The 16,723-nt window shown below is 37.2% G+C and overlaps 1 protein-coding gene across 1 annotated transcript; it reads left to right on the top strand.

The window, feature by feature from the left end:
• The first annotated feature begins 12,834 nt into the window (after positions 1-12,834).
• On the top strand, positions 12,835-16,251 carry LOC132636615 (receptor-like protein EIX1). Its single transcript, XM_060353574.1, has one exon. It carries the CDS (start codon positions 13,282-13,284, stop codon positions 16,027-16,029), a length of 2,748 nt encoding a protein of 915 aa, XP_060209557.1. The 5' UTR covers positions 12,835-13,281; the 3' UTR covers positions 16,030-16,251.
• Positions 16,252-16,723: the final 472 nt, after the last annotated feature.

The following is a 16,723-nucleotide window of genomic DNA, read 5'->3' on the forward strand; positions in this document are numbered from 1 at the left end:
TAAACTGCGCACTTTATAGCATCTGAAAAAGATACGAAAGTTTTAGCAAATGAATTAATTAAGCATAGTACGTTTTTGACATTAAGTGGTCTTAAAAAATCAGTTAATGAAATATACATGCACTTGAGGCTGTTAAATTTCCTTTTGGCTTTAACGTTGAAAAATGAAACGATACTTTTTAAAAATGGGATTCGGCCAAAGTTATCCAACAAATGCATAATAAGGTCTAAAAAAGATATGTTAAAATTTATATGAAGCTTCTCCATGATTTTGTTTAGACAAACAAAGTTGGTGCAAACTGTATCTTCAATTCTACTATCCCCTAGCATGGAAATTTTTTTTTTTTTTTTTTTTTTTAAGGATGGCCCAGTAAAAGAAGCAAAGCAATGTTTGATTAAAGGAAAACGAATTATTAATAACTTTGAATAAACAAGTATCTGTGGAGTTAGTCGAGGTGAGTGTAACTTAGCCCGGACACCACGGTTAATATAAAAAAATCTTGACTCAAATTTGTAGCAAAACTGAGAAGTCTGAACTAAAACTTGAGACTTGCAAGATGTGTCCCATATTTATTGTGTATAATATATAAATAACAAACAAGCTGGCATACCGCATATGATGAATAATTATTGTTAAAATATATTGTAAGTATTACATTTACATGTTATTCCGGAATATACAAGCAACAATAATAGTTTGCAGTAAGCAAAAATTGAATTTGTATAGCACGAAACAAAATAATTTAATTACCTGTACGTGACTACATGCTAAGAGAGAAGATCAATAGAAGGTCTTCATGGAAAGGAAATTTTTAGCAGAAAGAATAAAAAGGTTAACAATGATACAATGATTTGGCTCTACTTTTATAAAGTATAACAAAAAAATATTAAAAGACTGTACATGAATACAAAATTTTAACGGTGGAAGCTCAAAAGATCAAATAAACGAAAGAAATATGAAAAGGAGATATTTAAAAAATTTAAAACGTTTTGTACAACCGCCTACCATAATGAATGGAAGATGAAACAGTTGTGTCCACTTATCGGTTTTTCATTGGAGCTATAATTATTCATTAGTAGAAGGAAATTTTGTGAAGGGTAAAATGGTCCATTAATTTTTAATGGACATTTTTGTAATCCAACTTTGGATTTAGAACCTTCTCATTTTTAATATAATACTAGTTTCTGGACACGTGCGTTGCACGTGTGTTTCATATAAATGAGTTAAGACTTTTTTAAAACGATAGAGATAATATTAAAACATTTTCTAATGTGATACCCGAATGGAGTAACTAATTTAATTCATGAGGAACGCTGTAAGTTTAGACTTTGCTTTACCGTCAATTCTTTATGCCATGAATTCAAATACTATTTCCTTTTTTTTTTTTTTTTTTTTTTTTTGTCAAACAACCGTCTCTTCCTCTACTCAAACTAAAATTAATTTCATTATTCCCTTTTAGGTTGAAAATAACTATAACCGTTGTTGTTTCTTGTATAAAATTACATAAAAGGATAAAAAAAGAATATTGTTCTTTCATTTATTGGAGATGCCATTCGGAGTTGAAGTTCCAGTCCAATTGAGAACCCAAATAAAAGTTTTGAACTTTGGCATGTAGTAGATATTATGATAGAACTTCTTTCACTCTATAAGAAAAAATAGTATTTATGGAGATAAAGATAATAATAAAACGTAAGATCAATCTATGATGCAAGCTTATATTGCCTTTGAATCTTTGATAAATATGGAGCATTCGAGAAGTCAACCTAAAAGCAAAAGAACTCATAAGAGGGGAAGAAAACTTGATTTAGAATTTAACAACCAGGAATATTTGAAAACTACAATAGGAAAGAAGTAATCCATTCATTTTAGGAAGTATTTACTCTTTTGATAAAGGATTATGTGAAAAGAAAAAGTAATACCCAAAAGTCCAATCATCATGTGCAATACAATAAGATGGTGCTTAATTTGATGATTATCAATGTAAAACTCATACCTCCTCCACGTCAATGAAGTATGTTTTGGACTACAACGATAACAACAAATCTAGTGTGATCTCACAAGTAAGGTCTAGGACTACACCGCAAGAAAATGTAACTATTAGAGAGCATTATATAACGAATCATCATGTGCAATACAACATGATGGTGCTTAATTTGATGATTTATCATTGCAAAATTCATACCTCCTCGGCTTCAATAAATTATGTTTCAGACAACACTGCAAAAGACTTTAACTATTAGAAAACATTATATAACAAATCATCAGCAAGAAGAACATAAAGAAACATAATATATTACTTGGATAAAAGCTAATTTTAGAAGGTAATAGAAAAGTTGGATTCGGGAGGAATTTAAGATGAAATTCATTCTATAGGGGAGCTAGAGCATGAGAGTAGGAGATGGGAAGTTGATTAAATTATTTGATAATTGAAGAAGAAAGTTAAGTGTAAGCAGATTTCTAGAGCCGCTTGAACAAACACAGATTGGATCTTGCACAACACAACACTATTTAAGAGTCCTAATTGACCCTTCTTCTTCCAAAAAATCTTTGAGATTACTAACTCTTCAACTTATCCATGTTTTGATTTGAAACGTAGAGAAACTTGGCTTGATAGCAATTAAGAGTCTCTAAATGATTAACAATCGTTTAGTGTAGTACTATTCTTTAGGTGTACATAAATTGCACACATTTACAGTAAATATTGAAAGGTAAATGATAGTAGTGTTTAAGTGAAGGTTATTATAGTCACTCATCAACTTTATGGGGCTATTTTAGTATTTTAACTTTTAACTTTAGAGCTTCCTACTTTTAATAATAGATGATGATAATTCTATTTTATTCTTCACCCTAACTTTTTATCCTCCAAATTGCTAACGGGTGACAATAAACGATACAATCTATTCAACCAATTGTATTCATAAAAACAATCAATACCGTAGAATATAATATGATACACGACACATGTTTAACAACCATCCAAAAAAAGCATGAATGTACCCTTCTTTATTCTTATCTATGTTTTGCTTTTTTGCTTCTTGCTTTTTGTCTTTTTCCATTCGTTTTCATATCATTTCTGGCAGCCTATTACATGAGCCCGCTGAACTTGTCAACATTTTTCATTTAGGCACTTCTACTAAGGGCATGACCTATTAAGCACTTAATTTATATTGAAATTGTGTCTATTAGACACAAATTGCTGATTGTCATGAAGATTGTATTACACCTGAGAGAGTGATTGAATCCTAATTTGTGTTTTTTTTTTTTTTCCTGCTCTCTCTCCCTCACCCCTTTGTCTGCTGACCTCCAATCCACCATCAACACCCTTTTTCTCCTCTGCAGATTATCACCATTTTAGAGTGATGAAAACCTCAAATTTAAAGCAGCAAGTACATACAAAAAAGGATCATCACCAACCTTAACTAGCATAGAACAAAAAGAAATTAATATCTTCCAACTACAGCACTTATCAAACTTGCTAGATTCTCAACTAAAGAACCCAACTGAATTTCCCATGAACACAGCTAGAAATCCACGGCCACCATCAAAGAAAACATAGAGTTCGGGGGAAGGACCCTCGGGGCGAGGGGGCCTTCTTTTTCTTTTTTCAGTTAATACTTATCACAAAAAATTTATTGAAATAACAGACATGATTGTGTAAAGCTTAAATTGTATTAAAATTTACGACGACATCGGATTGAACAACATTGAAACTAGTACTATTTCGAGTTATATCTAGTCTATAAAAACATCTATTAAAAACCAATAATCTAAAAAAGAAATAATTCAAATTGAGCGGCTTTCTTCGCAAGGATTTCTCTCGAACGGAGACTTATCGGCTTCGGAGTCTGGTAATCGGCATCATCCGGGTCAGATCTGTTGATTTCAAAGAATTGGTCATCTCCATTAATGGACTATAAAGAAGGAATTTGTCACGCCCCGAACCTGGGCCTGGACGTAACACGGCACTCGGTGCCTGACTGCATGTGACCGAGCGAACCAACTGGCTGACTGAATCAACATGTGATATCAAAACATGACTGAATATGGAAACAACTAAACACATGATGATATACTAAAGGTCTGGCTGAAATCATAATGCGGAAATACTTAGACAATCTGAAATATATCTGACAGTAGCCAACATGGCTAAACCAAAACGATTGAACAACTGCCAACAAGGCTAACATAATAAATATCTGACTGTCTGAACTGTGTCTATGAAGCCTCTGAGAGTACTGAATGATAGATCTGTCTATAAACTGAAATAACCGGATAGCTGACAACGCCCCGGAGGAATGTGGGGCTCACCAGTAGCTGATACGTGCACTCCTAATTAGCTGAGTCGTCAACCTGTGTATCGTTACCTGCATCGCGAGATGCAGGCCCCCAAGCAATAAAAAGGGACATCAGTACATTTGAATTGTACTGGTATGTAAAGCAACTGAAGCAATAAAATACTGGAACTGAAACTGAAAACTGAAACTGAACTACACAGGAAAGCAAGAAGCTGAAGTACTCCCTGTTCTGGATGAAGAATCACCTGTAAAACTGTAAATATAACTGTGGCCTGGGGCCCAAATAATGTGCACAAAAACTGTGGCCTCTGGCCCAAGCAATACGTATGCATAAACTGTGGCCTAGGGCCCAAAAGTACAGATACAGGTATTCAACATTAACAATTTACAAAACTGAGACTGGCTATAGCTGATAGCATGATAACTGTTTCTGATTATGGGACTCATGCCAATAACTGATTATACACTGACTGAGACTCATGTGATAACAATGCATAAGTCTATAAAGATCACGTGCTGAGTTCATGATGTTCAAAGTGACAACCATGAACGAATTCTGTAACTGCAACCCTAGAAGATAACAGTTCTATATCATATCATGAAACTAGAGCTAACTATATTCTGAGTCGAATTGCTAACAAGTATGAAGAATGTGGCGTAGGGAGAATCATGAACATTCCCTAACGTAGATAGTTAGCCTCACATACCTCAATTCCAGCCTTTGAGCGTAATACAATGTTCGTCAACCCTCTCAACTTTGATCTATATCAATACAAGTCAAAGGGATTCTATATTAGCAATAATATTCATGCTTTGGTCATCTAAGCATTTTATCAAACACTTGGTGGGCATGAAGCTCCACAACCTTCATTAATGGTGTTTTCTTCACCCAATCCCATTCTATTACTTCTAGATGATTCTACAATCTCAATTAGATGTAATTAACATCATTCTTCATCACTCATATGAATACAACAAATCCCAAGTCAACAATCCAACAACCCTAGCATAGTTCATATAATTCCCTTCATCAAACCCAATTATTATTCTCCCAAGAATACATCAACACTTTAATCATCATGAGAAAGTCATGAAACTTACCTTAGATAGTGGTTGAACAAGTCTTGAGTGGAGTTACTCCTTTAGCACCAAAACCCTACTTCACTTCCCTTGGGTTTTCTTGAATTAGATGAACTTTGGCTAGGTTTCATACATTTGGGTTCATGGATTTGGTGTTATTGATCATGGATTTCCCTTGAATTTTCTTGTGGATGAAATGTTGAGAGGGTTCTAGAGGGTTTTCGGACCAAAAATGGTGAGAAAATGGGTTAAAAACGAAGTTGGGTCTATATATAATTGTCCAGAAGGTTCGGAACTGGCACAACATGCGACACCATATGCGAGTCGCATGTCGAACATGCGAGTCGCATGTTGTGTCGCAAATCATGCCAGCAGCCTAACTCTCACTGGCACAACATGCGACACCAAATGCGAGTCGCATGTTGAACATGCGACACCAAATGCGAGTCGCATGTTGAACATGCGAGTCGCATGTTGCGCCAGAACGTGATGAACTATCTGCGGTAAAATGGCCATAACTTTTGATCCCGATATGCTGTGAGGGCCCACGACCTATGGTTGGAAAGCTCTTTCAATTATCTACAACTTTCATCCTGTGGTGTTTTTCCCAAATTCCAACTTTATAATAGCGTTTTGGCCCCTTCAAATCAGAACATCCGAAAACGTTTTCCTTAACTCGCCCTTTTGGATGGCTTATGCCCATATTTGGCTTATGGGTCTTTCTTGAAACTTACTTAACACTTCATTACCAATATAAGGGACATTATAACTCTTCTCCAAAATTTCATTAAGCCATCATTAATTCGATACTCGAAATCCTTTCCCGATACACAACATATACCTTGCTTTCCTTAACAACTTTTGTCTCCTACCTCCAATATCTTTGAAACCTCATTTAGAATCATTAAATATTATTCCTTACTTATCGAAACATCATATGCATCATGCCCTTCGTCAGTCAATTCACTGTGCATGAACAGACAAAGTGACGAGGTGTTACAATATCTCCCCCTTGGGATCATTCGTCCTCGAATGATAACCATTCGGGATTCTACAAAAATTTCGCCAGAGTTTCCCCTGTAATGAGGCACTACCCACCTGTCACAACAACCCATAATATCATTGCCTCACAAGGCTACATCACAATAGCATTATAAATTGGCCACACACGACCAAAACATGAAAAGAAAGCTTACATACCTCAAAATCTTGGCGCTTCATCATAAATCTCTTCTGCGGGCTGAAACAAGTGCGGGTACCTGGATTTCATATCCTCCTCGGCTTCCCATGTAGCTTCCTCAACTTTCTGACTCCTCCACAGGACTTTCACTGAGGCTACTTCCTTAGTTCTCAACTTGCGAACTTGACGATCAAGAATGGCTACGGGGATCTCCTCATAGGTCAAACCATCCTTAACTGTTATAGTATCAGCAGGAACGACCAACAATGGATCTCCCACACACTTCCTCAACATGGACACATGAAACACGGGATGTACAACAGCCAAATCTTGTGGCAACTCAAGTTCATAAGCTACTAGACCGACCTTTCGTAAAATTCTGTAAGGTCCAATATATCTGGGACTGAGCTTCCCTTTCTTGCCAAATCGCATAACACCCTTCATAGGTGAGACTTTAAGGAACACCCAATCGTCAACTGAAAATTCTAAGTCCCTTCGCCTCACATTTGCGTAAGACTTCTGGCGACTCTGAGCCGTTTTCAAACGCTCCTGTATTAACTTGACTTTCTCCATAGCCTGATAAACCAAATCTGGTCCTAACAACTCTGCTTCACCAAATTCGAACCAACCGATTGGTGATCTGCACCTCCGCCCATACAGAGCCTCAAATGGTGCCATCCCAATTACCTTGAAATCAAGGACACAAGCTTACTGAATTGAATGAATACAAAATTACTAAACTGCTGAGATACTAAACTGAATGTCTATTGTACTGACTGAAGACTGGGTTGACTGAATACTGAGCTAATTGAATACTGGATTAGCTAAATACTGAGCTGACTGAATACAGGATTAGCTGAATACTGAGCTGACTGAATACTGAATTAGCTGAATACTGGATTAGCTAAATACTGGACTGATATCTAAGTATTGAACTAACATGAATATTATAACATGAGATCTGAATAGCGTATCTGTCTGACCATTTGTCTGAGGATGAAAAGTTGTGCTAAGGTTCACCTTCGTACCCAATCCTTTCTGAAAGGATTTTTTTTTGAAGTTCGCTGTGAACTGAGCACCATAATCTTAAATAATGGACACTAGGATCTCATACAATCCGGCAATTTCGTTAACACATGGCTAGGCATAATCTTCTGTTCAATCTGTGGTCTTAACTGGCAAGAAGTGCGCTGACTTCGTAAGTCTGTCCACAATCACCCGAATTAAATCATGCCTCCTAGCTGAACGAGGTAGACCTAGAATGGTGAGCTTCTGATATAATTAGCTCTTTTAGTTCATCTACATCTAGAACGCATAATCTGCCTCGGTATCTCAAGGTACCATTATCTCCCCCTTGTTCAAAAGCTAAGGCTTTCTATTCGTGAATCCCCTCTTTCATCTGCAGCAAGTAGGAATCACCAAACTGCTTCTCTCTAACTTCGATGACTAAGGAGGAATAAGCCACGTTCTGGGCAACAACTCCACCCACTTCGGAGTTCGAAAGTCGAATTCCTATCTTGGATAATCGGTGAACTTCTTTCACCATAATTCTCTTGTTTACCTAAATTATGGGCCATACTTCCCATACTTGATTTTTTTTTTTTTTGGAGATACTTCCAAAAATACTCATAGTACTGTTGTGCGCTAAGTCTTTGACTAGCACCTTAAATATTAGAGTCTCGTGCAATGGCACTATAACTGGGCATGATCTCATAGCTTTTCTGTGATCGCCTAATCAATAATAATTGAACTTGACACAATTCGTCCGACATCATTCTACTCATTTCGGGTTAGGCATATTCCCTATGAAGACTCTCTCATTATGCCAACCTAACTGAATTAAGGTTCTTCATATCTCATACTAACCCTTCGGGTCTTCAATTATCTCACTGGACTTACTAGCGATTTATGCATCTCCCCCTTAGACCAAGGCTAACGTCTTATACTTACAAATTCTTCTATTTTGATGGGATCCAATTAACCTTCCTTATCTTCTGTAATTCCTTTGTACTCTACAACACTGACCCCTTTTTTTTTTTTTTTGACTCACATCTAAGCAATTTCTCATAGGGAAAAACTAAATTTACTTACATGAACGGGTTGCTCCTGTATTCATAACTGGCATACTCCATCTTAATGACTTAACTCTGCTCACACTGTAAATCTTAGGACAAACCCTTTTTGACAACTCTTAAAGGTTATTCTTCTGTAGTTTGTTGTCTTACGACTTAGCTGATTTCTTCTTCCATTAATCACTCGACTCTAAACTTAACTTAAGCCCTTGGTTTCTAACACATATATTCGGATGTATCTGAACTGTCACCCACTCAAGGTGTTCATCTGAATAGGAAATCAAATCATATTTCTAATAGTTCTGCTGAAATTGCTAATGCGTTGTATCTACTCAAAACTTACTTACTATTTTTCTGTTAATCACCTGCTAGCTTCATATTTTCTTATTCTGCTCTGAATAACCTAAGTTATTTCTAACTCTCCCTCATCATCTGACACTATTCTATGGTTGTATACTATCTTTTCTGAACTATGGATCACATTTAAGAAACCCTTATCTATCTTATACGAAAGATACCCAAGCTTTCTATACACTTCAAAGTCATATCAGACTATACCCATCTGGAATAAACACTTACTCACATAGCTTAAGAGAGGACTGTCACATCTCCTTATCTCATAATAATAATTACTTCTGAATTAACTTACAGCCGTCATACTCTCTAACTCTGATCTGACTAAAACTTAAACAAACTAAAATCATTCATATTCGTCACAACTCTTCCTCCTTGGTATTCTTGTCTCAATCATACTATTACTTCTTTTACATATAAACTCGTCGTAATTTATCCCTGCTTATCAATTCAGTCGATACCTCAATATAATACTCCATTAAGATTGGCCAGCCTTTTCCATATCATCTCTTAGTATCACAAGTCCTTCCAAATTATCCTAGCATTACTTTTTACCATATCGATATTGACCTCATAATTACTATTACTATCAATTTGACAGTTAACTTTATTTCTCGAAGTCAGACTTGTAAATTGGTAAAATCCTATCATTACTGTTGACACGGCCTTTCAAGACATATTACGAACTTATATCTCATTCTCCTTCTATTTCTAGGAAAATTTTGGCAGAGTTTCCTCTGCATTTCTTACTATCCCAAAACCTGCACGCAGGAAATACCAACAATGCCTCACAAGGCCAACATATATATATATATATACATATATATCATATCATATCATATCATAGCCACACAGGGCTCCCAGGTCCTCATGACCTCCGGTAGAAAATTGTCTGCCACTACTTCCTCGAGATCCTCCATGATTTACCTTTTTCCTGTTGACTTAGCTCCTTTTCTAATTTCTCTGTTATCCTCTCCCTGTTGTATTTCATTCTCCTTTCTTAAGAACATCATTATCATTCAACATACCATTCTTTCTACTACACCCCTTCTCAGGCATCTTACATTGTATTACATTTTCAATAGCACTTGAAGTCTGATTCGATACCGGTAAGTACTACACAATTGTACCCTCTATGGGTGAACATCCTTACTTGGACCTTGAATTATCTGTCTGTCGCCTGCGCATTCAAAACGTACGTAATTCGATAGGAAGAGAAGTTACTTATCGCTCTAAGCTTTATGGCACGATCTAGAGTAGAAAGAAATGAGACAAATCCTGAATGTCTTGGTGGTCAACTGTTTATATGTATGGGGCCCTCACACATATAAAAGAGACCCCGCTAGACACGGCTTCATAGACTCCCTAAGACACTTGAACCTAGGGCTCTGATACCAAGCTTTGTCACGCCCCGAACCTGGGCCTGGACGTAACACGGCACTCGGTGCCTGACTGCATGTGACCGAGCGAACCAACTGGCTGACTGAATCAACATGTGATATCAAAACATGACTGAATATGGAAACAACTAAACACATGATGATATACTAAAGGTCTGGCTGAAATCATAATGCGGAAATACTTAGACAATCTGAAATATATCTGACAGTAGCCAACATGGCTAAACCAAAACGATTGAACAACTGCCAACAAGGCTAACATAATAAATATCTGACTGTCTGAACTGTGTCTATGAAGCCTCTGAGAGTACTGAATGATAGATCTGTCTATAAACTGAAATAACCGGATAGCTGACAACGCCCCGAAGGAATGTGGGGCTCACCAGTAGCTGATACGTGCACTCCTAATTAGCTGAGTCGTCAACCTGTGTATCGTTACCTGCATCGCGAGATGCAGGCCCCCAAGCAATAAAAAGGGACATCAGTACATTTGAATTGTACTGGTATGTAAAGCAACTGAAGCAATAAAATACTGGAACTGAAACTGAAAACTGAAACTGAACTACACAGGAAAGCAAGAAGCTGAAGTACTCCCTGTTCTGGATGAAGAATCACCTGTAAAACTGTAAATATAACTGTGGCCTGGGGCCCAAATAATGTGCACAAAAACTGTGGCCTCTGGCCCAAGCAATACGTATGCATAAACTGTGGCCTAGGGCCCAAAAGTACAGATACAGGTATTCAACATTAACAATTTACAAAACTGAGACTGGCTATAGCTGATAGCATGATAACTGTTTCTGATTATGGGACTCATGCCAATAACTGATTATACACTGACTGAGACTCATGTGATAACAATGCATAAGTCTATAAAGATCACGTGCTGAGTTCATGATGTTCAAAGTGACAACCATGAACGAATTCTGTAACTGCAACCCTAGAAGATAACAGTTCTATATCATATCATGAAACTAGAGCTAACTATATTCTGAGTCGAATTGCTAACAAGTATGAAGAATGTGGCGTAGGGAGAATCATGAACATTCCCTAACGTAGATAGTTAGCCTCACATACCTCAATTCCAGCCTTTGAGCGTAATACAATGTTCGTCAACCCTCTCAACTTTGATCTATATCAATACAAGTCAAAGGGATTCTATATTAGCAATAATATTCATGCTTTGGTCATCTAAGCATTTTATCAAACACTTGGTGGGCATGAAGCTCCACAACCTTCATTAATGGTGTTTTCTTCACCCAATCCCATTCTATTACTTCTAGATGATTCTACAATCTCAATTAGATGTAATTAACATCATTCTTCATCACTCATATGAATACAACAAATCCCAAGTCAACAATCCAACAACCCTAGCATAGTTCATATAATTCCCTTCATCAAACCCAATTATTATTCTCCCAAGAATACATCAACACTTTAATCATCATGAGAAAGTCATGAAACTTACCTTAGATAGTGGTTGAACAAGTCTTGAGTGGAGTTACTCCTTTAGCACCAAAACCCTACTTCACTTCCCTTGGGTTTTCTTGAATTAGATGAACTTTGGCTAGGTTTCATACATTTGGGTTCATGGATTTGGTGTTATTGATCATGGATTTCCCTTGAATTTTCTTGTGGATGAAATGTTGAGAGGGTTCTAGAGGGTTTTCGGACCAAAAATGGTGAGAAAATGGGTTAAAAACGAAGTTGGGTCTATATATAATTGTCCAGAAGGTTCGGAACTGGCACAACATGCGACACCATATGCGAGTCGCATGTCGAACATGCGAGTCGCATGTTGTGTCGCAAATCATGCCAGCAGCCTAACTCTCACTGGCACAACATGCGACACCAAATGCGAGTCGCATGTTGAACATGCGACACCAAATGCGAGTCGCATGTTGAACATGCGAGTCGCATGTTGCGCCAGAACGTGATGAACTATCTGCGGTAAAATGGCCATAACTTTTGATCCCGATATGCTGTGAGGTCCCACGACCTATGGTTGGAAAGCTCTTTCAATTATCTACAACTTTCATCCTGTGGTGTTTTTCCCAAATTCCAACTTTATAATAGCGTTTTGGCCCCTTCAAATCAGAACATCCGAAAACGTTTTCCTTAACTCGCCCTTTTGGATGGCTTATGCCCATATTTGGCTTATGGGTCTTTCTTGAAACTTACTTAACACTTCATTACCAATATAAGGGACATTATAACTCTTCTCCAAAATTTCATTAAGCCATCATTAATTCGATACTCGAAATCCTTTCCCGATACACAACATATACCTTGCTTTCCTTAACAACTTTTGTCTCCTACCTCCAATATCTTTGAAACCTCATTTAGAATCATTAAATATTATTCCTTACTTATCGAAACATCATATGCATCATGCCCTTCGTCAGTCAATTCACTGTGCATGAACAGACAAAGTGACGAGGTGTTACAGAATTAATCTGATTTGCTTGAAGAAGACGAATAACGGTGATGTACAGAGAGAGTTTGCTCTTTTTAATTCCAGGTGTCACTTAGTTATTTGCTTTCTTTTCAAATCGCATTTGAGGCTCACACTCTTTAATTTTGTGAGAGATTGTCACGGGAGTGTTTAATAGACACAATTAGAATATAGATAAGGGGTTTAATAGGTTATGCCCTTAGTTGAGTTGCCTAAATGAAAAATATTTGACAAGTTCAGGAGGCCGTATATGTATTAGGCCTTTCTGGTATAATATGCAATTTCTGGGAAACCCGCAAACACACACAATGCAAAAGACAAGTCAACAAATTATAAATAGTCGCTTTCTGCTTTGAACACGCTGTTTATCTATTATTTTGAAAATTTTCTAGTAAAATTTGCTCTGATAATCTTGATTATTGATAAAATTTAGTTACTGCTCATGGATGGTGTAACTTTACTTTTCCTTCTCATTCTTGTAGTTATTTTAGATGGATTTTCCTGTGCGCAAACTAGTTCTATTTATTCAGGCATTCATTGCATTGAGAGTGAAAAAAATGCTCTTATCAAGTTCAGGCAAGGTTTCAAGAATCCATCACGGAGCATGTTGTCTTGGATGCTCGAGGAGAACTGCTGCAGGTGGGAAGGTGTTGAATGCGACAATTCAACCGGGCACGTGATAACTCTTGATCTGCATAAACAGTTCTTGAAAGGTGAGTTCGGGAATTCTTTGCTTGGCTTGCCTCATTTAAGTCACTTAGATCTGAGCCAAAATGATTTCCTCGGGGCAAAAATTCCTAATTTTGTTTCCCGTTTTAAGAACCTAGAGTATCTCAATTTGTCAAAAACCAATTTTAGAGGAACCGTTCCTGAACATCTTGGGAATCTGTCACGCTTGCAGTTTCTTGATCTCAGTGGTGATTCTTCACTCCAGGCCAATAACCTTCAATGGCTTCAGCACCTCTTCTCTATGAAGATTCTTGACTTGAGTGATGTTGACATGAGCATAGCGAAAAACTGGCTGCATGACATCAATTTGCTAACTTCTCTCTTAGAATTACGTATGTCTGCTTGTCAGCTTGCTACGCTTCCAAAATCGCTTCCCGCTTTTGTGAATTTCACATCCCTTCGAATTCTTGACCTCTCATTGAACTATTTCAATTCTCCAATTCCTAGCTGGTTGTTTAATACCAGCCAGAGTCTTGTTTATCTTAATCTCACAAGAAGTAAGCTGGGCGGTTTACTTCCAAATGCCCTTGGAAACATGCATTCACTTAGAATTCTTGATCTGTCTGGGAACCCTGTCAACCATCGACATTACTTTTCTGAGCCCCCACTAAACTGGTTTACGGGCAATTTACCACCAGCCCTGCCATCAAAGCTGGAATATTTGGATGTTTCTAATAATCAGTTTACGGGCAATTTACCACCAGCCCTGCCATCAAAGCTGGAATATTTGGATGTTTCTAATAATCATCTGGAGGGTCCTTTAGCAAAAAGCATTGCACAACTTAGGCAATTAGTTGTCCTCAAAGTTGCTGGGAACTCTTTCAATGACTCGATTACAGAACATTTCTTAAATTTCAGTGACTTGAGAGTGTTAGACTTGTCATCTAACTCATTTATCCTCAATGTAAGCGCAACTTGGATGCCTCGTTTTCAACTTGACTTTCTAAGCCTGCAATCTTGCCGACTTGGTACACAGTTTCCCCAGTGGATTCAGACACAAAAGAAGTTGTCATTTATTGATATCTCTAACGCTATGATCTCAGGTGAAGTGCCTGATTGGTTCTGGAATGTTTCTGCGAAGGCTTATCACATAGACCTTTCGCAAAACAATTTCAGAGGGGAAGTGCCTGAATTCACAGAAAGAGTTCATCTTACTAGATTGGACCTGAGTGAAAATAATTTTCATGGTCCTTTGCCTCATTTTTCACCCAAGATGATGACCTTGATTTTGGCAAAGAATCTCTTTAATGGTACAATTGCCCCTGTATGTGAATCACTTGTCATGAATAATTCTCTCAGTCTTCTAGACCTATCTTCAAATTCTCTATCAGGTCAACTTTCAGACTGTTGGAGATATGGAAAGAATCTGGAAGGATTGAATTTAGCCCATAATAACCTATCCTGGGAGATACCTCATTCAATTGGAGATCTTGCTAAACTCTTCTTTCTGCAATTGCAGAACAATAGTTTCTCCAAAAATCTGCCTTCATCATTGAAGAAGATAACTGGACTAAAAATTCTTGATGTTTCTGAGAATAGTTTATCTGGAAATACACCTCTTTGGTTAGGGGAGAGTTTAAATACTCTAATGATTCTTAAACTAAGCAGAAACAAGTTTGACGGAAATATTCCCTGGCAGATTTGCCAGCTGAAATACTTGTATATGTTGGACCTTAGTTACAACGCTCTATCAGGAATTATTCCAAGGTGTCTTGAAAATCTCCACACCATGTCCGGGGTAGATCAGGCTCCTTCCTTTACTTATGGACCCTATGCAGATTACAGAACTTATGGCACGTTCGATACTGGGCGGTCTTTGGTGTGGGATCTTTCCATGCCCTTGAAAATAATTGATCTAGCGGAGAACCATTTATCAGGGGAAATTCCCAAGGAAATCACCAGCCTTTCTGCACTAGTGAGTTTGAATTTATCAAGGAATAATTTCACAGGAGTAATTCCACGTGACATTGGCAACTTACAAAATTTGGAATTTCTCGATCTTTCCAGGAACAAGCTGTCATGTACCTTTCCTCCCAGTATCGCAGAACTTCCCAATCTTGCGCTTGCGAATTTTTCTTTCAATGATTTGACAGGAAAAATTCCATTTGGAAGTCAATTCGCTACCTTCAAGAATAATTCTTATGTTGGGAATCCAAACTTGTGCGGATGGCCACTCTCACGAGTCTGCTCGGATCATTTACTTGAGGACATGAATCACTGTAATAATGAGCAGGAGGGGCAGGCCGTTCAACACGGAGAAAACAACAACTGGCTCGAGGAATTTTCGTTCTACATTAGCATGGGAATTGGATTCAATTCAGGTTTCTGGGTATTTTGGGCTACTCTAATGTTGAAAAAGTCTTGGAGATATGCCTATATGAGGTGCCTGGATAACATGGGCAACAAGATTTATGTGTTTGCTGCCATCAGATTGAAAAATAACAAGCAGCAAGAAGGGTGAGCAAGAGAAAACATCATAAGATTGAAGTTTGTCCAGAGCGAGCTACTCCTTTTACCTTTCTGTATCTTTTCTTATATTTGGTTTTGTAAAATCTTCTTACTTATTATGTTTGTGTGTATGCTTAGTTGCATATTTTCCTTTACTTTCTTCATTTTCTTTTATAATATTTCGGCTTGTGCAATGAAAGTAGCTTGACACTTTCAGTTTTAATGAATCAAATAAGCAACTCATATAAATATAACAAAAGAGTGTAATCTCAAATTGGTATAAATAAGTGTTGTTCGAGTATGTAATACTTTGTTTTTAAAAAAGGATTTGGTTTGAAAAATTTTAATCTGCGTGAGGCATAGTAGTGTCAGTTGTGTGACCCTTTCTACGGTTGACAAGTGTCCTTGGGGGACCCAGAATTTACCCAATTCATTTTACTTCTTTACCACTCTCTCTTCTTACCCATCTCCCCCTATATCCAATTTTCCTAATTCAACTATAGACCGATTGAAAGTTGAAAATGCCAGCAACATTGATTAACCCACAACCTTATGATTTTTATTTTCTATCTTTCATCTCCCTCTATTTTGATTTATGTAATGCAAGGTTGGAAATCAGTACAAGTAAAAGTGGTGCTATTTGGAAAGACGAATGAACTTTTTGAGGAAGAACAAAAATCAGATTTTTATTATTACTAATTTTTTTT

The sequence above is a fragment of the Lycium barbarum genome, chromosome 4, assembly GCF_019175385.1.
Source record: "Lycium barbarum isolate Lr01 chromosome 4, ASM1917538v2, whole genome shotgun sequence".
NCBI classification, from domain to species: Eukaryota; Viridiplantae; Streptophyta; class Magnoliopsida; order Solanales; family Solanaceae; genus Lycium; species Lycium barbarum.

Bases quoted from the DNA above. Each gene is read 5' to 3' on its own strand.
- LOC132636615 (XM_060353574.1), top strand. From the start codon at position 13,282: ATGGATGGTGTAACTTTACTTTTCCTTCTCATTCTTGTAGTTATTTTA.